This window comes from Ziziphus jujuba, chromosome 1 (genome assembly GCF_031755915.1).
Source record: "Ziziphus jujuba cultivar Dongzao chromosome 1, ASM3175591v1".
Taxonomy (NCBI): Eukaryota; Viridiplantae; Streptophyta; class Magnoliopsida; order Rosales; family Rhamnaceae; genus Ziziphus; species Ziziphus jujuba.
In genome coordinates this window covers 30,121,953-30,141,426 of record NC_083379.1, presented here as the reverse complement: position 1 = coordinate 30,141,426, position 19,474 = coordinate 30,121,953, and the positions used below count along the sequence as shown (strand labels likewise).

General features: G+C 30.5%; 1 protein-coding gene and 1 long non-coding RNA gene across 2 annotated transcripts; one reads left to right on the top strand and one right to left on the bottom strand.

Annotated features, from left to right (window-relative positions):
- The first annotated feature begins 2,747 nt into the window (after window positions 1-2,747).
- Window positions 2,748-7,609, top strand: LOC107426767 (glycerophosphodiester phosphodiesterase GDPDL6). The gene is made up of 10 exons (XM_016037041.4): window positions 2,748-2,898; window positions 3,403-3,508; window positions 4,130-4,426; window positions 4,552-4,661; window positions 4,892-5,393; window positions 5,513-5,554; window positions 5,649-5,930; window positions 6,015-6,154; window positions 6,402-6,885; window positions 7,181-7,609. Exons 2-10 carry the CDS (start codon window positions 3,412-3,414, stop codon window positions 7,480-7,482), a joined length of 2,256 nt encoding a protein of 751 aa, XP_015892527.3. The 5' UTR covers window positions 2,748-2,898; window positions 3,403-3,411; the 3' UTR covers window positions 7,483-7,609.
- LOC125419140 (uncharacterized) lies at window positions 6,310-6,788 on the bottom strand. Its single transcript, XR_007238153.2, has 2 exons — window positions 6,647-6,788; window positions 6,310-6,530 (listed from the first exon to the last, which is right to left on the bottom strand). It is a non-coding gene; the product is annotated as an uncharacterized LOC125419140 (long non-coding RNA).
- Window positions 7,610-19,474: the final 11,865 nt, after the last annotated feature.

Here is a 19,474-nt window from a genome sequence, read left to right as displayed (position 1 = left end):
GATAAGTAAGATCCTAATGGTCCCATTAGGCATATTTAATTAAATACGGTATGACAAAAGTACATAAACAAATATGTATGTGTACAAATCATTTTATTTATTTAAAAATATAGAGAAAAAATTCAGCTAAAAAATATGTAAATGTAAAATTTATAAATTTGGTATATACGTTTATAATACGTTATAAGTTAAAAAATGAAATACAACAAATATGAGTATTAAATATATATTAGAATTAGTTACTTTTAATATTTATAAAAAAATAATTAGTTATTTTTAATATATTAGTCAATTTTAACAAATATGACAAATTTTTTTTTTCAAAAATATGTATGCATACTATATGTGTATTATTCGTAAATTTACTAACTATCAAGATAGGAGAATTCTTGAAAATATATATATATATATATACACACACACACACGATAATCATGACTTTTAATAAGTAAAAGGTGATTATATGATAAGGTTTTATGATTACCACATTCTATATAAAGTTTTATATTTTATTAAAATATTTTTAACTGAGAATCCCTATAAAGAAACTATATTTTCTTGTCATGGAAATGTATAAAGTAAATTTGTTACAAGGGAATCTCTAATTTAGTTAAATTAGAGATACTTATATGATAAACAGATTAATTGATGGATAAAATAATTATTAATATTAAATTTTAATAAAAAATTTTAGATATGATGTGATAACATTAACCACTTGCCATACAAAAGATTTAATAAAGTCAATGATGCACTATTCACTTACTGGATAATTTTTGTATATGTACATATCCACAAATCAATTGTTGATGAGTTCATAATCCTTTAATGATTTTAGCAAATAATAATTATAATAATAATGATAAATTAAAAACTCAATCTAACATTACATTAATTTTTAAATAAAATTTATTACAAGATGTTAAAAAATAGAGAAATTAAACGATGCTAGAAACGACACTTCTAAAGCCCCTCTTTATTTTAATTAAAATTAAGAGGATTCATCGTTTGAAGGGAAACAAACTACTTAAGAATTTCAGATTTTGTTTATTTTATTATGCCATAATTAAATAAAAAATTCAATTCAGTAAATATACTAAAATAAATAAATAAAATAAATCAATGAAATGTTGTTTGACACCTTTTGGAACTTGAGCAAGGAGTAGACTTTTTGGAGGTTGTTAATTCTATCTCAAACAAAAATTAATCTAGAAATCAAATACACTACATGAAAAAGAGACGCAATTCTTTTTTTTTTTTTTTCGTAATTACGAAAAAAATCATTTTTTTATCATTTAATAACACTTGCTCTTTTTCTTGGTTTTCTTTTCCCCTTTTTTGTGCCTGTTATTAAGTAAACTTTTAAAAAATCATTCAAATATTATTAATTTTTATTTTTTCAATATTACGAAAATTCTTTTAATATTATATAATATTAGATGACATAATTATTTGCAAAAATGGTTTTCTTTTTCTTGCTCAGTATAATAACAATAACTATTAAAAACATTAAAAAAAATATTAGTTTTTATATACCTTGATGTTAAACTTGTTGTTAATTATTTTAATATCATATAATTTATATATGCAATTATTATCATGAATAGCAACCAAAACTAAATTTAATATATTATGAGTCAATATAGTTTTTTTTTTTTATACAGAAATTACATTAGTAATAATGAAAAATCAATTTTGTCTATTTTGAGTGATGTAATTATTTATGAAAATTATATACATACCAATTAAAAATCAATTTTATTTTTTTTAAAATTATTTCTTATAAAAATTTATAGTATAGTATGTTCTTACAGTGAGCATTGTACAATATGCAACCAAATTAATACAACACAGTTTTGCATACCAAATATAATCCATTTGGTGATATATAAATACATGATAATCTTTTCTTTTTTTTCTTTTTTTTTAACTAAAAACATAATATGGGTTAGTGAATCTTGAAGGGTAGCCGATTAATTTAATATGAGAGAATGTGGATACCATTTTTATTGTCCACATATCATGGGTGATAGTTTTAAAAAGATCAAATTTTTTTATACATATATAAAATAATGATCTTTAAGGAACATGTTTGAATATAAGATGAGAATGTATTTACATATTAAATGTTGATAATGTTAGTTAATTAATGATTTAGCAAAATCAAAATTGTGTATGTATATATGATGCATGCGTATGTATGCTATTCTTGAGTGTACAACTTTCGAACAGAAAATATTTAATTATTTATGTACTTAGAAATGACACGTCTTTTTCTAATCTTTATTTCTAAATTTACAATTGACTAATTAGGTAGTTTGGAAGAATGAATTACCTGCAAAACAGAGAGAGAAATGAATGGACACTACAAAATTAATTTTATTTGATAGGACAAAAGAGAAGAGAGGAAGAAAATGATACTTGAAAAAAAAAAAAAAAAAAAAAAACGTTTTCATAAGCAAATGCATCATTAACCGTTCATCCAAGCTAGCATGGAATCCATACCCTTGAAAGGAAAAAACCGTCAAAAAACATGTCTCTCATAATTCAAAGTGGGGGTTTCAAAAAACAGTTTAAGCCGTTAAGTTTTGAGCTGTCTTCTTTCTTTGGAAACAAACACACAACTTGTAAGTCTACAAAAGAGGAACAAAAATAGTAAATAAATGAACTAGACCACAATTCAAAACCTGTCCCCTTTTGCGAGAAAATCCTAACCATCTATAAATCGAAAAGTGAGGAAGTAATTGGAGAAAAAAGAAAAACCTTTTTGGTAAATTCATTTTTGTTCCTCCTATTTTCACTTAACTCTATCTTATATCATTACATTCCCTTGAGAGTTTTCCTTAGAAACTTGACAGGGAATGTCTGTTTCTCCTATCTAATCTTACCCAGATTCAAGTAAGTTCTATTGGTTTACTTTTGTTTTCACATATTTTCTCATTTTAATGTAGTTAATGCCAAGGATGAAACTTCAAAAGGTGGTGGATGTAATTTTTTTTTCTTTTAAAGAAATCTATTTCTGAAATGGAATTCAATATATTTGATTTTTTTTTCTTTATTTTTTTTTTTTTGGTAATAGTTTCTTGATTATATAAAATAAATACACCAATTCATATGTTTTGGTTTGATTGCTAATTTTTTCAATCCCAAGGGAGAAAATGAGATTGTGTATGTGGAAGTGTTTTTGTAAAATATGAGATTGAACCTTTCTTTTGCCAATCTAATCATGTTTCTATATTCTTCCTTGTAAATGTGAATACTGAAACACAGCCAAAGAAGTTTTCTTTCATGAATCAGAATATTTTGGCGATTCCTTTTCATTTTTCCATTTTGCCTTCCTTTTTCTTCAATGTTATATTTATTTGATCAACCATTTTTTGTTTTTCTTTTTCAATGTGACAGGTTAAGAAAATGATCAGGGTTTTTCTTTTGATCTTCTTGTTCATTCACTCTAGCTTAGCACAGAAAGCAACTGCCCCTCCCACAAAGAAATGGATGACTTTAAGTGGTAATAACAGACTACCATTCCCCATTACTTCCATTCATTCTTTTCATAGACATTAAATAAATGCTTCCCCCCCCCCCCCCCCCCCCCCCCCCCAATCGGATAATGAATTTTAAACAGTCAAAGCTTGATTGTGATCCAGAAAAGAAAATGAAAAAACTATCAATTATAAGAAAACCACCAAACTTATGGCTTTCTTAATCAGTAAATGTCACAAAACATCTATATTTTTAAGCTTATCAAGTACACATATTGTGTTTATTGGATATTGCAATTTGGATCTATATTGTTGAAACTGGTTTACCACAGAACCTATAATGCACGCTAGTTATCATTTTTCTCAATAACAAGTCCATAGTTTTATATAATCCCACCCAAAACAATCAGAAAAAAGGTCTGCATCAATGACTTTGTGAAAGAATATTGCGGAAAAACAACGATTTGTTGCTAATTAGAATAAGAAACCGGCAGGGTACAATAGCATTAGATTATTGGTACCTAAACATCCCCTGTTTTTTTTTTTTTTTTGGGGGGGAAATATTATCACAATCATCTCAACTTTCCTAGAATCAGTTTCCATATTTGAAGTCGAATAACTTCTAAAACTCCATATTTTCTGAGCAGGCGAGCAGCCCCTCGTCATAGCACGGGGAGGATTTTCAGGACTATTTCCTGAATCCAGCAGCTTTGCAAACCAGATGACAGAGTCTGTAAGTCTGAATGGTGTGGTTATGCTCTGCAATCTGCAACTCACAAGTGATGGAGTCGGTATATGCCTATCAGACATTCGGCTTGATAATTCAACAACCATCTCATCACTCTTCCCAAAAGGGGCAAAATCCTACACCATAAATGGGGTTAATCTTCGTGGATGGTTCTCTTTGGACTTCACATCCGATGTACTGCTAAACAATGTGTCATGTAAGCCTAAAAGCATATTATCTGTTTGAAGAAAGCAAGACTTTTTGAGAGATTGCATGCTTATTTGCTATGGCTTTAAAATGTCAAATTTCAATGTGGTTTGATTGTGTGCTTTTCCTTAACAGTGGTTCAGAATATATACTCCAGGCCAACTTTGTTCGACGGCCAATTTCCAATCTCTACTGTTGAAGATGTTACAGGACTTAAACCAGCTCATTTCTGGTTGAATGTTCAGGTATCTTTCCCAACCTTAGCATCACACATTTTTTTCCTCAAGTAGGAAAGATTTGAAAGGAATAGACCAGGTTTGAACCTATAATAAGGCATTTATAAAACCATGAACCCTTTTGGAATTACACCTCAGGGACTCGATGCATGAATTCTTTACCATGCACAAGCACTACTTTTCATTTTAATTTTTTGTTCTTTATAAATTTTTGGTTCTTAATATTTCCTTCATGGCAGTATGATTCATTTTACAACCAACAAAAACTCAGTCCAGCAGCATATGTTGAAGATGCATTGACGCGCATGTCTATAGGTTTCCTTTCATCTCCCGAGATAGGTTTCTTGAAAAGCATGAATGGAAAAGTTAACAAACAGAAGACAAAGCTCATCTTCCAGTTCCTTGGCCTTGATGAGGTTGAACCCACAAGCAAACAGAAATATGGTTCAATTCTGAAGAATCTTGCCAATATCAAGACATTTGCATCCGGGATACTTGTCCCCAAAGATTACATATGGACTGTGAATGCAAACGGATACTTAGGGGCTCCAACTACCCTGGTGTCTGATGCTCACAAACAGGGCCTAGAAGTGTATGCTTCCGGTTTCGCTAATGATATGCCACTAAGTTATAACTACAGCTATGATCCATCTAATGAGTACATCCAGTTTATAGATAACTCTCAGTTTGCTGTTGATGGGGTGCTTACAGACTTCCCCCCTACAGCTTCAGAAGCCATAGGTGAGAAATACTATATCATACTCTGTTGGAAGAATATGAACCTGCAGTTCACTTCCAATGTGTAAAGAGTTTTGATCTTAACCATGCTAATGGCTTTTTTTTTTTTTTTTTTGCTGCAGCTTGCTTTGCGAATAACAAGAACGGCACCAAGCCTAGCAAAGGCAACAACCAAACCCTGTCTTTTTTTCTTTTTTTCCTTAGGAATATTCGAGTATTTAGGAAGTTTCTGATAGTAACTCCCTGACTTCTTTACAGGAAACCCTTTGGTCATAAGCAACAATGGAGCAAGCGGGATATATCCAGGCTGCACAGATCTTGCTTATCAACAAGCAGTAGATGATGGGGCAGACATAATAGATTGCTCAGTCCAAATGACTAAAGATGGAGTAGCATTCTGCTTAGCAAGTGCAGATCTTGCAGCTGACACTACTGCAATGATGCCTTTCATTGATAGAAAAGCTCTTATTCCTGAAATTCAACAAGAAATGGGTGTCTTTTCATTCGCTCTAACATGGAGCGAGCTTCAAACTGTGAAACGTAAACTTACACAAATCTTTTAGCTTTACAAGGGGTTATCTTGTAAGCTTTCGGCTAACTGGATGTTAAACTTTGTCTTTTCAGCACAAATAGCTAATCCTTTTGGGAACACTGCTATGGTAAGAAATCCAGCAGCCAAAAACATGGGTAAATTCATGACCCTCTCAGATTTTCTGGAGTATGCTAAGGCAAAGGCTGTTTCTGGGATTTTAATCAACATTGAGGTGAGATTTTCCATACACTCTTCACCTTAAGTGCACTTCTATTACCCTTTTTCTTTCTCGCCTGCCCCATCTCGGACAAATTCAATATGACATTTACTTGCATGTATGTAGCAAAATGACTGCCAACCATTATGAAAAAAGGTTAAAAAAAAAAAAATTCAGAACTGAGAGGTGAAAATTCCAACTTCAAATTTTTATTCACAAAGAAATTCATAGTCATGTTCTTTCTTTTTCTTGTTCTTTTCAGAATGCTGCCTATCTAGCATCAAAGGAAGGTCTTGACATTGTAGGAGCAGTAACCAGTGCCTTAAGCAATGCCACTTTCGACAAGCAGTCCACTCAACAAGTCTTGATCCAGTCGGATGATACGTCGGTGCTGTCCAAGTTCAAGAATGTACCAACTTACAAACGAGTGTTACTGATCAAGGAGAAGATAGGCGATGCATCCAAACAGTCAGTCCAGGAAATCAAAAAGTATGCGGATGGAGTTACCATTACGAGAGGCGCCATACTTGAAATTGCCGATTTCTTCATTGTGAGTCAAACCAATGTTGTCAAGGAGTTGCAGGCTGCAAATCTCACGGTGTATGTGAAACAGCTCAGGAATGAATACGTCACTCTGGCATTTGATTATTTCAGTGACCCCATTGTGGAGATTGCTACTTATGCTAAGTCAATCCAAGTTGATGGCTTCATGACTGATTACCCAGGAACCGCAACCAAGTATTTCAGTAAGTGTTTTGTTCAAAAAACCATACACTTCAAATCTTTAATACTCTTGGTCCCTGCCAACAACAAATAGTTTCACAACTTTTTCATATCAGATTAACCCCAGAGTGAAGCTTCCATGATCTTTCTCACAATATAAATACACATAGTTTTAAGCAGACACAAGCATAGTATTTATGCAATCACAGTTCAGTTTTAACATGTACCTTTTTAGAAATGGACAACATTTTTCTGTAACATTGTAAGCCATAAAAGGAAAAAGCTGATAATGTGTAATTTTCTTTCGTAATATAACAGGAAGTCCATGTTCAAACCTAGAAAAGAAAGGTACGGTGCCATACGCCATCTTACCAGCTGAACCTGGTTCTCTACTTGGGTTAGCAGGACCAGAAGCACAACCACCGGCAGCACCCCCTGCTGCAGCTCTTGAAGTTGCAGATGTTGTTGACCCACCACTTCCTCCAGTGGCGGACAAAGCAGCCGACAAAGCACCCACTGCTTCACCAACCAAATCACCTTCAAGTGGTTGGGCAAATGCTGCCAACTTGGGTTTTTCCACCTTTGCGGCCATTGTTGTGTATGGATTTGCTTTATGTTGAGTATCATTAAACATTTAACTTGATATGATTGGGAATTTGGGACAATATACCTGTAATTTTTATTCTTTCTTACAATTTTTAATTTAATTTCTATTTGAGTCGGTAAATATTCGACATTAGTCCTTTATATCTTCTGGTTCTTTTTTTCTATTCTCATCTTGGTTTCAACCATTTTAGCAAAGTTTGTAAACATATATACACCCAATCATGAACACCATAACATTGTTTTCAATTTCAACAAAACATTTAAAAAAATAAAAATAATTTTGAGAAAAAAAATTCCCGATAGAATGTAGGTCTTGAAAAATCTAGTAGATAATTTTGAAAAAAGAAATTAAAAAAAAAAAAAAAACCCAAAAATCGCATAGGGTAATGTAGAGAAAGGGGGCTGAGGTGGAGGTGGAGGCTCGGATTCGCCTTTTCTCAGACAGAGAGAGAGGAAAGACGGCCACCAATGGCTACGACACAAGGCCAGCCATGGAAAAAGGACAGAAAGGTCATTTTCACAGAGCTAGCTACCAGGTCGCCCCGCCAGGCAACCGAATCCTTTCTCGATGCCTGATTGTTTACGGTCTTTAAGCATCGTCACCGCCTCATTACATACATATATACATACACACATACACACACAAACACATACACAAAGATAGAGAGAGAGAAAGAGAGAGAGATAGACAGAGAGAAAGAGAAAGAGAGAGAGTATAGATATGAAATCATCGGCTCCACAGACATTCAGGGAATTCCAAGAGGCACATCGCTGCAAACCCCGACGAACTCCCTAAGAGCAAAGCCTCATTCTTAAACTAATGAGCTTTTCTGCCCTAATTCCATCCCTCAATGCCTTATTTATACTGCTTTTTTTTTTTTTTTTTTTTTGGGTATTAATGGAAAAGGGGAAAAAAAAAAATTCTAAACTATTTAGCTGTACTTTAATTTTCGTTAATCACATTTTATAGCTCCATTTTTTATTTTCTAAATTACATTCACATGAGAGTTTGGGCATACTTTCGTGTGGAGTTAACACTTTATTGAATATATAATTATATATGACTTGGAATAGGCCTGTAGTTTGATTGGATTTTTTTTTTTTTTTCTGAAAATTTCATTTATAGTTTGTATATTCAAAATTTGAATGAGATATAATTAATTTTAACTAATTAATTATAAAATTAATTTCAACTGCAATCCTTTAGAATTCGTCCTAATTCAAATTTAATCCTTCAACTTTCATGCCATTATTTTAACTTAACGAATGAAGAATAAATATGTAAATATACTTTTAAAAATAAAATATATATAATTTATTTATTTAAAAATATGTAAATTTATTTATTTATTTATTTTTAAATATGTAAATGTACTTTTAAAAATAAAATACATATAATTTATTTATTAAAAAATATGTAAATTTATTTATTTTTATTTTTCCTTTTCATCTACCTCCATTCTCCTCCATCTCTTATCCTTTTCCCTTTCCCTTTCCTTTTGACATTGGTATTCCCTTTTCTTCACTTCCAATGCGGTGACCATAATTCCATTACTCTTATCAAATCCTCTTGGCTTTATCAAATATGATCCTCTCCTTCTAGATGGATTTCATTAGATCTGAAGTTGTTATTTTTTGCCTTAGCTACTATCCATCCTCCATGATAATTGTTTGCCATAGCTTCTACATCTAAATCAGTGTAATTATTGCCACTGTAGTTGTTGCGTCGCAAAAGTAGAGGTTTGTTTTTTCATTTGGTTAATTTGTTTTTCCTATTTAATATTTTGTATGTCAGTTTATGCAATTGATTTTAATTTGTTTCACTTTTTTTTTTTTTTTGGTTGCTTGGATATGTTTTGCAACATCGATTGTGAATTTGTTAAAGCAAATTTCAAATAGGAATATTTAGTACCAATTTATTACAGTGCAAATGAAGAAAGAGTTTGTGATGGAATTCGTTTTGCTTGAAATGAAAGCATATTGGACACTTTCCACTAACTTCAAGGAACTGCCTTGACCCTACCTATGCCTCACATCAGATTTAAAGAGTTTACTGACTCGTATTCTTCTTTTGGAAAGGTAGATGAAAGAGTTTATGAGCTTGACTCAATTGAATAATGGCTGGATTCCTTAGCTAATGCACTGGTTGAGACCTCATCAACAGCTTGAAATTAGTCTTTAGCTGGATAAACTACAATGGATAGGTGGTCAAAAGCTAGTTAAGAATAGAATGAGACAAGAAAGTCGAAAACTAAGTGATAAGGGTTTTGTGGAATTGCTAAGATGCTAATGGGCAAAAAGACTGGGGTTGGTTTTATGCTCCTCAACCAATCTAATTTGGTGTCAAATGAGATTAATGAATCCAGTTGCTATTAGCTTCTCCACCATTTCTTTGTTGTTTGGGTGAAAATTCTTCTAGCTTGCTTGATTAGCTTGGTATCCAAGTTAATAGTTTCCAATGGCTCAGTTATTATTATTATTTTTATTTTCCGTCCATTTACTCTCAAGAATTGCATAAAGTTCCATTTTTTATTTTGTTTCTAATATGCATATTAACTTATTGGATGCTATAATAAGGCATGTTGAAAAGATGTAACTATATGTGAAATGTTTAGGAAGAAAAACCCAATTTAACAGCAAATAGAATAGAATGACATATGCATCATGGTAAGTATATGCATTCACTAGTAAAATGTGAAGTAAGGATCCCACAAATAAAACATGTATAAATTCTAATGTGTGGAATGTGTAGAGAGTTCAATAGTTTAACCTATGAGGTTGTACAATGTAATGCTTTTGAAAATATTCATATATGTATGAAATATTCAATGATAAATGAAAACCAACAACATATAAAATATAATGGTATGGGTATATTATATATATTTCAGAGCATATAACTTACAAACGCTAAGATGTGTTGTAAGGATCTAGCAAATAAATGGTGTAGAACACTCCAATGTGAAATGAGTAGAAAGTTCTATAATATAACTAATTATGAGGTAGTATAATGTAATGTTTTTGAAAAATATGCCTTTGTATGTAAAGTATCTATTAAAAAAAAAATGAAAATATCGTAGAGAATAGAATAGAATCATGATAAGTAAGGTTTATGAATTATGCATGATGGTGAGTATACATATAATTTACAATGCTAGCTATGTAACAAGAATCTAACTGAAGACGTAAAAAGTTTCATGATTTAACTTTATAACATAATAATGAGTTATTTCGGGAAAAAGTAAAAAAAAAAAAAAAAAGCAAATATGTATGAAACATTTAATAATAAAACATAATCAAAATATTTAGAATTGTAAAATGTTTCTAGCAAGTGCATAAGATACATAGACAGTAAACATATAGAATATGCAAAGAATTTCATAATTTAACCTACAAGATGTCATTATTGTATATTTAGAACAAATATATTTATATGTGAAAACGTCCAAAAAGAAAAAAAAAAAAATCTAGTAACAAGTACAACAAAATAACATATCAAATTTATGGTGTGTATTTGAGTACAACTTATAATGTATGGTAGAAAGAAGATCCAGCCTCAATGTGTTAAAGATTAGTTAAAACTTTTGAATTGATTGAATCTTCTTGAAGGTTCAAGCAAAACCAAATTTAAATTATGTATTAGTCGTTAGGCGTACAACATTAAAACAAGTCGTACGAAAAAAGATAGAAGAAGCACCGAAGTGTTTTGTGATTTAATAAGCTCTTGAATAGTGGGTGTTAAAGAAAGAGTGATGTGATTCCTCCCGAGCCTGCACAACCGACAACTCGCTGAGGTGCTGACCCAATTCGAAGGAAGATCAGACCAATCACTAGAGCTCAAGCTAAAAGGTTTAGGGATCACATTGCTGCATTTATCTAGGGCATAATCCATTCTCAAGAGGGTGTGTCTATTCCTGAAAAATCAAGACTTGTTTTGAGCATACAAGTGGTGGAAGCCGGTATGGACCCGGGTAGAGGTTTTGGTGCAATTATGGAAGCCAGGAAGCATGAAATGGTTCCAATGTTTCATGGATTCAATATATATGTCTAAGATGACATAGAATTAAGTCAAAGCAGCTTCAAAGTCGTCCAAAAAGGGGTTGTATGGACAGTTAGTAAATTTGATCTGTTTTCGCTGTATTTTATGCTGGCTTTACTATATTGTGCTGAGTTGGCTTTTTCTCTTTCTTCCAAGCAAGAGAAACATGTGGAACTTCATGATAAGCTTGTTTTGCATCCTACAAAGCATAATGAAGCTGATTTGAAGCTCAAATTGGTCAAAAAATGGTTAAAGTCGACTTAGTTTCCTAATTTGATTCTACTTTTTGGTTTAGGAAATTACCATTCATTTTTTGTTTTTATTTATTTATTTGATGGAAAAATATGTTTAGGAAATTTATTATTTTATTATTTTCATTGTAAATTAATTAATTCCTAATTCAAGATAAAGGAATTAATTAATCCAAATTAGATTAGGAAAGGAGTGAGAATTTCGGCCACCATAGGAAACTACTTTGTATGGCTGGTTTTCCCTTTGTTTTTTAAGGTTTATTTCATGAATTTGTAGCCTATTTAAAGGCTTATTTTTCAATAAGAATTAAGCTTGAATTTTATACAGAAAATTATTTGTGAGATTGAATTCTCATTGTTCTTTTGAACACCTAAAACACCATTAGTTAATGAGTGTTTTAGTTTAACTTATCAATAGGCCTTCCATCACCTATTGTGGCATCTTCATTATATATCAAGGTTTCTAATCATAGGTTGGTTATAGGTCAAGATAACTATTAGAGCTTGAATATAATTAGATTTGGGCTGATATAATACGGGTTTAGGAGCAGGTCGTCCTAAGTTCGTATCAAAGAGGAAACAAAAACTAAAAATAAATAGTTCCCAAATGTTTTTAGAAAATGAGATTAAGTGGTTGTGAGTATCCTCCAGGATTTTTGAAGATTGTCGTATTTGCTCATTACCTCCCCCGTAGAGTCATTAAAATGTTAGGGGATGATTTTGAGAAAAAGTTTCTTGAACAGGGCATGTGTAGCTGCTAATCCAGTAAGGGTCCAACGTATAAAGCATAGCTTGGCTGGTATGGATATTAGTCTGATGAAATCTCAGCTATAGATACTTTTCTTCTACCTTGCTTCAGGACATCATCTTAAGTTTTTTATTTTTTATTTATTTACTTTTTTTGTGTGCATGGAGCTGAGTTAGAACACTTGAAGATCATATAAAGCCTCTCTGTGGTGTACTTGGTCACAAACACAACAAATCACAACCAAAACAAAAATCAAGCAACATAAATGACCATTTATATAAAATTTCACCAATCAACAGATAAAAGCTTATAAATCAAGAAAGGAGAGTGGAAGCAAATGGCCATGACAAGTTTTTATAGCATTCTAGATAACTAAAGAAAGAGTGTTTATGGTGTTTATAGCTTGGGCGTTTGGAAAAGAAAGTAAACATTGAGGAATTTGGTTTTTTACATGAAGAACATGATAAATACAACTAATAACTCGGATAAAACTTAAGGAGAAGATATCAAGCCATGATTGAGATTATTCTAGTCCCTTATTTTAGTGAAAAATATTTGTTTGTTTTAAATAGGCAAAACTCTCAATTTTCCTTCCTCATTTTATATAGCAATGATTATATCATTCAATGGATCTTTATAAGACTATTACTTTTCCAAAACATACTTTTGAGTTATACATGGTATTTTCTTTTGGTAAAGTAAACTACTTAACCTTTAAGGAAGAAAAAGTAATTTAACTTAAAGTAACAAAGTTCATTTAAAATATTGTTATTGTTGGATTGCCTAAAGAAAATAAGAAACTTTGACATAAAGGTTGACTTATGGGAGAACTGGGACCATATGCTTATCCTCTTCATGAGAAGCAGAAATCCAAAAGGAAGATGAAATGCCTAATGGACTAAGGGCTAATATTTAATGGTTTTGGTGTTTATTTGTGGAAGGTGTCCAGCTTGTAAAAGCTGCTAAAGTGAGTTAATAATGTGTAAATCAACTAGCAAGTAAAGAAAAATATTATAAAGCACACTTTAGTCTCAATAAATTTTGGAATTTGAAATATATTTGGCCTTAAAGAAATGGAGATATCGTAACTTGATCTACATTATGAATTTACAAACACCCTTAAGTAGGCTTGCTTAATATAGAATAAATGGGTGGTATAACCTAGACCTGTAACTCTTTATCGATATTATCTCCAATTTAGCCACTGCATTCGGTATGGAGTTTTTTATTCAGAGCACACCACTTACCTCCACTGGCAGACCTATAATTCTTTGTCAATAATGTCACCAATTTAACCACCACATTCAGTATGGAGTTTTTTGTTCAAAGCTTCCTAGAAGGTCAATCATCATTGGATTATTCTCGTCTAAACATGCTTAACTTTAGAGTTCTTTTTAATTTTGAAGCCAACCGCTTTGAAAATGTCTTAGTGTTATAAGAGTGACATTATTACATTCAAACCATCTCTTGATTTACATCTAAATGATGTGGGATTGGACACCAGATAACCTGTTGATGCCCAAGGCCTTGGCGTTATGAGAGTGACTATCATTATATTTGAACTATATCCTAATCTACACCAGAGTGATACGGGATGGTAACCTAGCAGTATCCCAAACCCACCCACACTAGTTGTCAAAATCTACCCCCCTTGAGGCCTAGCATTTTCGCTGGTATATTTCTGATTAGGTACAAACTTTAATACCATTTGTAAAATCCCGCTTCCATTAGCGAATCCCTTGGGACCAAGAGTCCTCACCAACACATTTTTACTTGGGTACAGGTCTTGATACCATTTACATCTCCTCCACTAGTAGACCTGTCACTCTTTACCAATATTATCCTCAATTTAACCACCGCACATGGTATGAAGTCTTTTGTTTAGAGCTTTCTAGGAGATCATCCATCATTGGATTACTCTCACTTGAGCATCCTTAACTTCGAAGTTCTTTTGAATTCTGAAGCCAACCGTTCTAAAAAGATCTTGGTGTTAGGAGAGTGACTATCACTAAATTTAAACCATCTCCTAATTTACATCCAAGAGATGTGGGATTGCATATCAAGTAATCTGCCAATGCTTTGCACCCATCCACACTGGTCGTCAAAGAGGTCTTCATCATTATTTTTGTGTTAACCAATCCCTTCCCATTTATAAGACTCAATAAAATAGCTCGGATCTACCTTCTACTATCATGAAGCCATAAGAAACATAATTAAATTAGGGCTATTGAGCCTGTCATCATAAAATTGCAAATACCATGATACATCACCGAACACATATAATAAATAGACATCATCATATATTATAAAACCTTCAAGCTTCATAAAAACTTGTGCCTAAAAGCTTTCACAAGGCCTTTCCCTTTAGTTTTATTAATATGATAAATGATCCTCATAAGTACTTCTATCAAAAAAAAAAAAAAAAAAAAAAAAAAGAAAGATAAAAAGTAATTACAGGTAGTTATTGAAAAAAAACGTATTCGCTTTTATTTTCATAAAATGTTATGCATATAATATTGACTTTTAGAATTTTTGTCCAAACTTTTCCTAATGTTCCCATAATGAATATTAAAAAAAAATATTAAAACTACTATTTTTCTTTGGCATTTTTGAATTATTTTCATTTTCGTATCGTTCAATTAAGTATAAACCTGCATCTTAGACTTGTTATAATTACAATTTTTAATTCTTTTATTTATTAAAAAGATTACGAGTTCCTATTATTTTCGAATATTTTTTAATTTGATTTCTCCATTTTATTGTCTTTATATATTTTTAAAAAAATAATCATGAAGCAAATTTTAAAATAAAAATTTCCTACTGTAAAACATCGATGTCTAAAAAAACTTATTTAGTGAAGAGTATTTATATTACTCAAAGCTTTTTGTTTTAATTTTTTTAATAATCACTCAAAGCTAATATTTAGATAGTAATTCTTTTAGGTTTAATTAATATACTAGATAAATAAATTATCCATGAAACAGTAAGAGAATTATTTTTATTTATAGAATGCATCAACGATGTATGGGAAAAATATCGCATTTGATAAAAAAAAAATTAGGGACTAACCACTCTTTTTTTATTATTATTTGTGGTGCGATAAATATTTAGTTTTTTAAACAATAATCCAAATTATTTCAAAAAAAAAAAAAAAAGAGTAACAGTCCAAATTAAGTTGCATGATTGAATCCATCTCCAATATATATATATATATATATATATATATATAATAAATAAATGAAATAATAATCAAGAGAATACTTATTAGTGTTAAGGAAATAAATCAAGAGATTAATGCCAACAATCAAGCTACAAAGTCAAGCAAAAATGGAGGAGTAAATGCCTCCTATCATGGACGTATTAGTGCAAATTTTTAAGAATAATAGAGTCAATTAATACAATCTTATATGGTCATTCCTATAATTGTTTCTATGATTATGTTTATTTATCTTTTGTTAAGCTCTATAGATAGGGCATATGAAGAGCCTTAAATCAACAATGAATCATTTGCATTTTTCATTATTATCTCTTATATCTTCCTATTTTAAAACTTCTTCAATTAGGATAAAAAGTTTTAAAATTTAATTTTTGAACGTTCTACCACTATATATTTTTAAACAACCCTTAATGGTAAGATGAGTAATTGTTAACAACCATCAATTATAGACATGAATAAATAAAATGGCAAACGACCATGCATCAAATTATATGTACGAAGAAATTGGCAAAGAACAACACACATCACAAAACATATATTAATTAAACAGATATCAACATGTATTATAAAACCATCCAGCATTATTAAAACTTTCGCCTAAAAGCTCTAATATAAATTTACAAGGCCTTTTCTTATAGTTTTATTAATGTAATAAATTAAGTCCCTATAAGCACCTTGTTCAAAAAAAATAATAAATAAATAAATAAAAAGATAAAAAGTCTTTACAAGTTGCTCTTTAGAAAAATATACTTACTCTTAATTTCATAAAATATTATCTACAATTTTGAATTTTTAGAATTTCGTCAAAAAATTTGTTAAAATTTTGAAAATGAATTTTAAATAATATTAAAACTACTATTTAGTCTCTAGTATTTTTAAATTGTTTACATTTTCATATTTAAATACAAAACTTATAATTTTAACTCATTATTATAACATTTTTTCAAGTCCTTTATTTATTAAAATATTTCAACATTTTCTATTATTTTCTAATATGTTTAATTTGATTATTCTAATATTAAAATTTTATATTTGACTATTTTCTTTCTTTTTAAATCTTTTAGTTAACTTTTTTTTTTTTTATCAACTTACTTTATTTGGTCCCCTAAAATAAGATTGATCTCCTTTTTATTACTAAAGATGAATCTAAACCAAAGCCAAAGTCCAAAACAGCACACTAAAAAATTAGGAAAACTACATCTTAAGGTTTGAAGTAAGGGTAGCCATGGGCTCTACTATATACTTGGTCAAAGGAATAATCATTGTTCCACTTGATAACATTTTAGGATCCCTACAGCATTTGATCCAAACCTTAATTTTGACAAATGCCAAGCAAATTATTATATTTGATGAAAAGTAATATAAAATAATACTCCCCTCCTTTTTTTCTTATACCTCAACTGCTTTACTCTTGAATTGTGACGATCCACCCAAAAAATAAGTTAGAATTTAAGTTTTTAAATGGTTTTATTGGATTTGACTAGTTGGATTGCATGTGGTTTTAATATTTGATTTTTTTAGGACATAAATTTAGATTTAACCGCTATATTATAATATAGAACTTGTCAATGTGAATTTTTAGATAATAATACATCTAATTTTAAGTTGCAATTAAAAATTACGGTGCTAAAAAATTTTTAAAATCAGCATTTTTATTTGTATCTAAACTAGTGTTGAATTTTTTATCCGCTAATCGAAAAACCTATATATACACGGGGAAAAGTGCTCATAGTTGGACAATTGGAAAAATATTAAAATTGTCCTAAAAAGCCTCCTGATCCGACTGGACCTCCTTGACCCATTTAAGTATCGAAGTGGGTCAGCTAAACTTAACCTATTTTCTGGCAACAATTCAATGGCCACCCCTCAAGTCCACTCCATAGCAATTAAAACCCCAAAATCCCAGCCCTATGTGCCTTTGGATGTGCCCAAATCTGGTTGGCGAGGCCAAGTAGTGCTCCAACTGGATAGCTGAAGTTTGGCCCCTTTTTTTGCTATTTCCGACCTCCACATAACCTTTATCACCCCTATTTTGGACTCTTTAAGGTCGAATTCGACTTTCGTTTGAGAAATTCTTCACCTTCGGACGTGAGATCTTAGCTTTGAAGTGCCTTAGGACATTAAGGACTCTAAGACAGTTTTCCCTTCCTCATGGCTTTGTGACATATTAGAACACTACCTGTGGTGGTATGACAACAATTTGTTAATAATATGGTACATAGATGGTTGATATTATTTGGATTATGGTTATTGGATTTTTTACTTTTGTTGATAAGTTAATTATTGAGAAAATAATTTGTTTATTTGTATTATTCAAATTATAGTAATTGTTTTAGTATTTTATGTCTCCACATTAGATATGAGAATTATATGTTTTGGGAAAAAATCATGAGTTTTGGTAAGATTTTTATTTTTCAAAATATGGGACTTTATAATGAGTGAGCTAAAGGTCCTAAGGGAAATATTTTTAGTAAATATAATTATTTTTCCAAACTTTATTTTTATTCATTCACTGAGTTTATCTCATAGATTTATGTTTTTAAATTATTCCCTTAGGAGCCTTGGCTAACAGTTAGTGCATACTATGTCTGGGTATTCTTCATCGTTTATCTTTATGTTTCTATCATTTTCACATCTTCATCTTTGTTATATTTTTTGCAGCTCATGTAGTTTCTCTTTTCTGCATATTTTATGGGATTTATTATTTATATTGTTGTTATTTAGCTTTTAATTACTATACTTCTTTTAAAATATTCTATGAATTAACCTAATATGTATAACTCTTATTTATTTTCTTCTATTGGGTTACGGATATAGAACATTTAATGTTTATGTTGATAATTTTTATGAAAATTCTATTAAAAGCATTTATGATATTTTATTTATACTTTTGGATTATATCCAATTTATAAGAAAGTCCATTAAATTGTCATTAGAGAATTCAAGAAGGTTTTTCTTATACAGGATCATTTCAAATGTTTAAAAGAGACACATCGGTGATCCTATCATGAATATAGATCTGTAAACAATTAAAATTTTCTTATGCTCATTTACCATAGATAGTTTATCTAAGAATATAAGACAAACTCTAAACACTTTTAAAGTGTCGGCTTCACATTATAAGCTAGAAGACAAGCTAACCAATGAAACGAAAGCTAATCTATAATGCCAAAGTGACACATATGAAAAAAAAAAAAAAAAAAGATATATAGGGAACTTGCTAGATCATATTAATTGTATTCACCTTTTGAAAGAAAGAGAGACTTGTAAAAAAGAAGTCTTTTTTTTTTTTTTTATTTGGTAACAACACAAAAAAATAAGTAAAGCATTGGCATTTTACCATAATTATTAGGAACTATTGTTGGTTTTATGTAATGATGAGGTGGCACTTATAGTTAGAATGTGGTTTTTCTATTTTGCTAGGTGTTGTGTTTGTTAGTCCAGGTCAGCAATACACTTATGTCTGTAAAACCTTATCTCATTGTATAAATACTGGTATGTGTGTAATGGAAACTGGAGAAAGTCTATTCAGATTTTTTCAGAAACTTCCAGAGACTTGATTTTCTTTTCTCTCTCTTTCTTTTCTTTCCTTTTCTTTTGTTTTCTTTCTCACGAAACATAGTTTATCATGGTATTACAGCGGAGCTTGTGGATTTTGTGAATTAGAAATGGAACATCCAAGGATTTCAAATGTGATGAATTCTTTAGAAGGCATAATTTCAGAGAAAATTAGGGCTTCATTGATTATTAT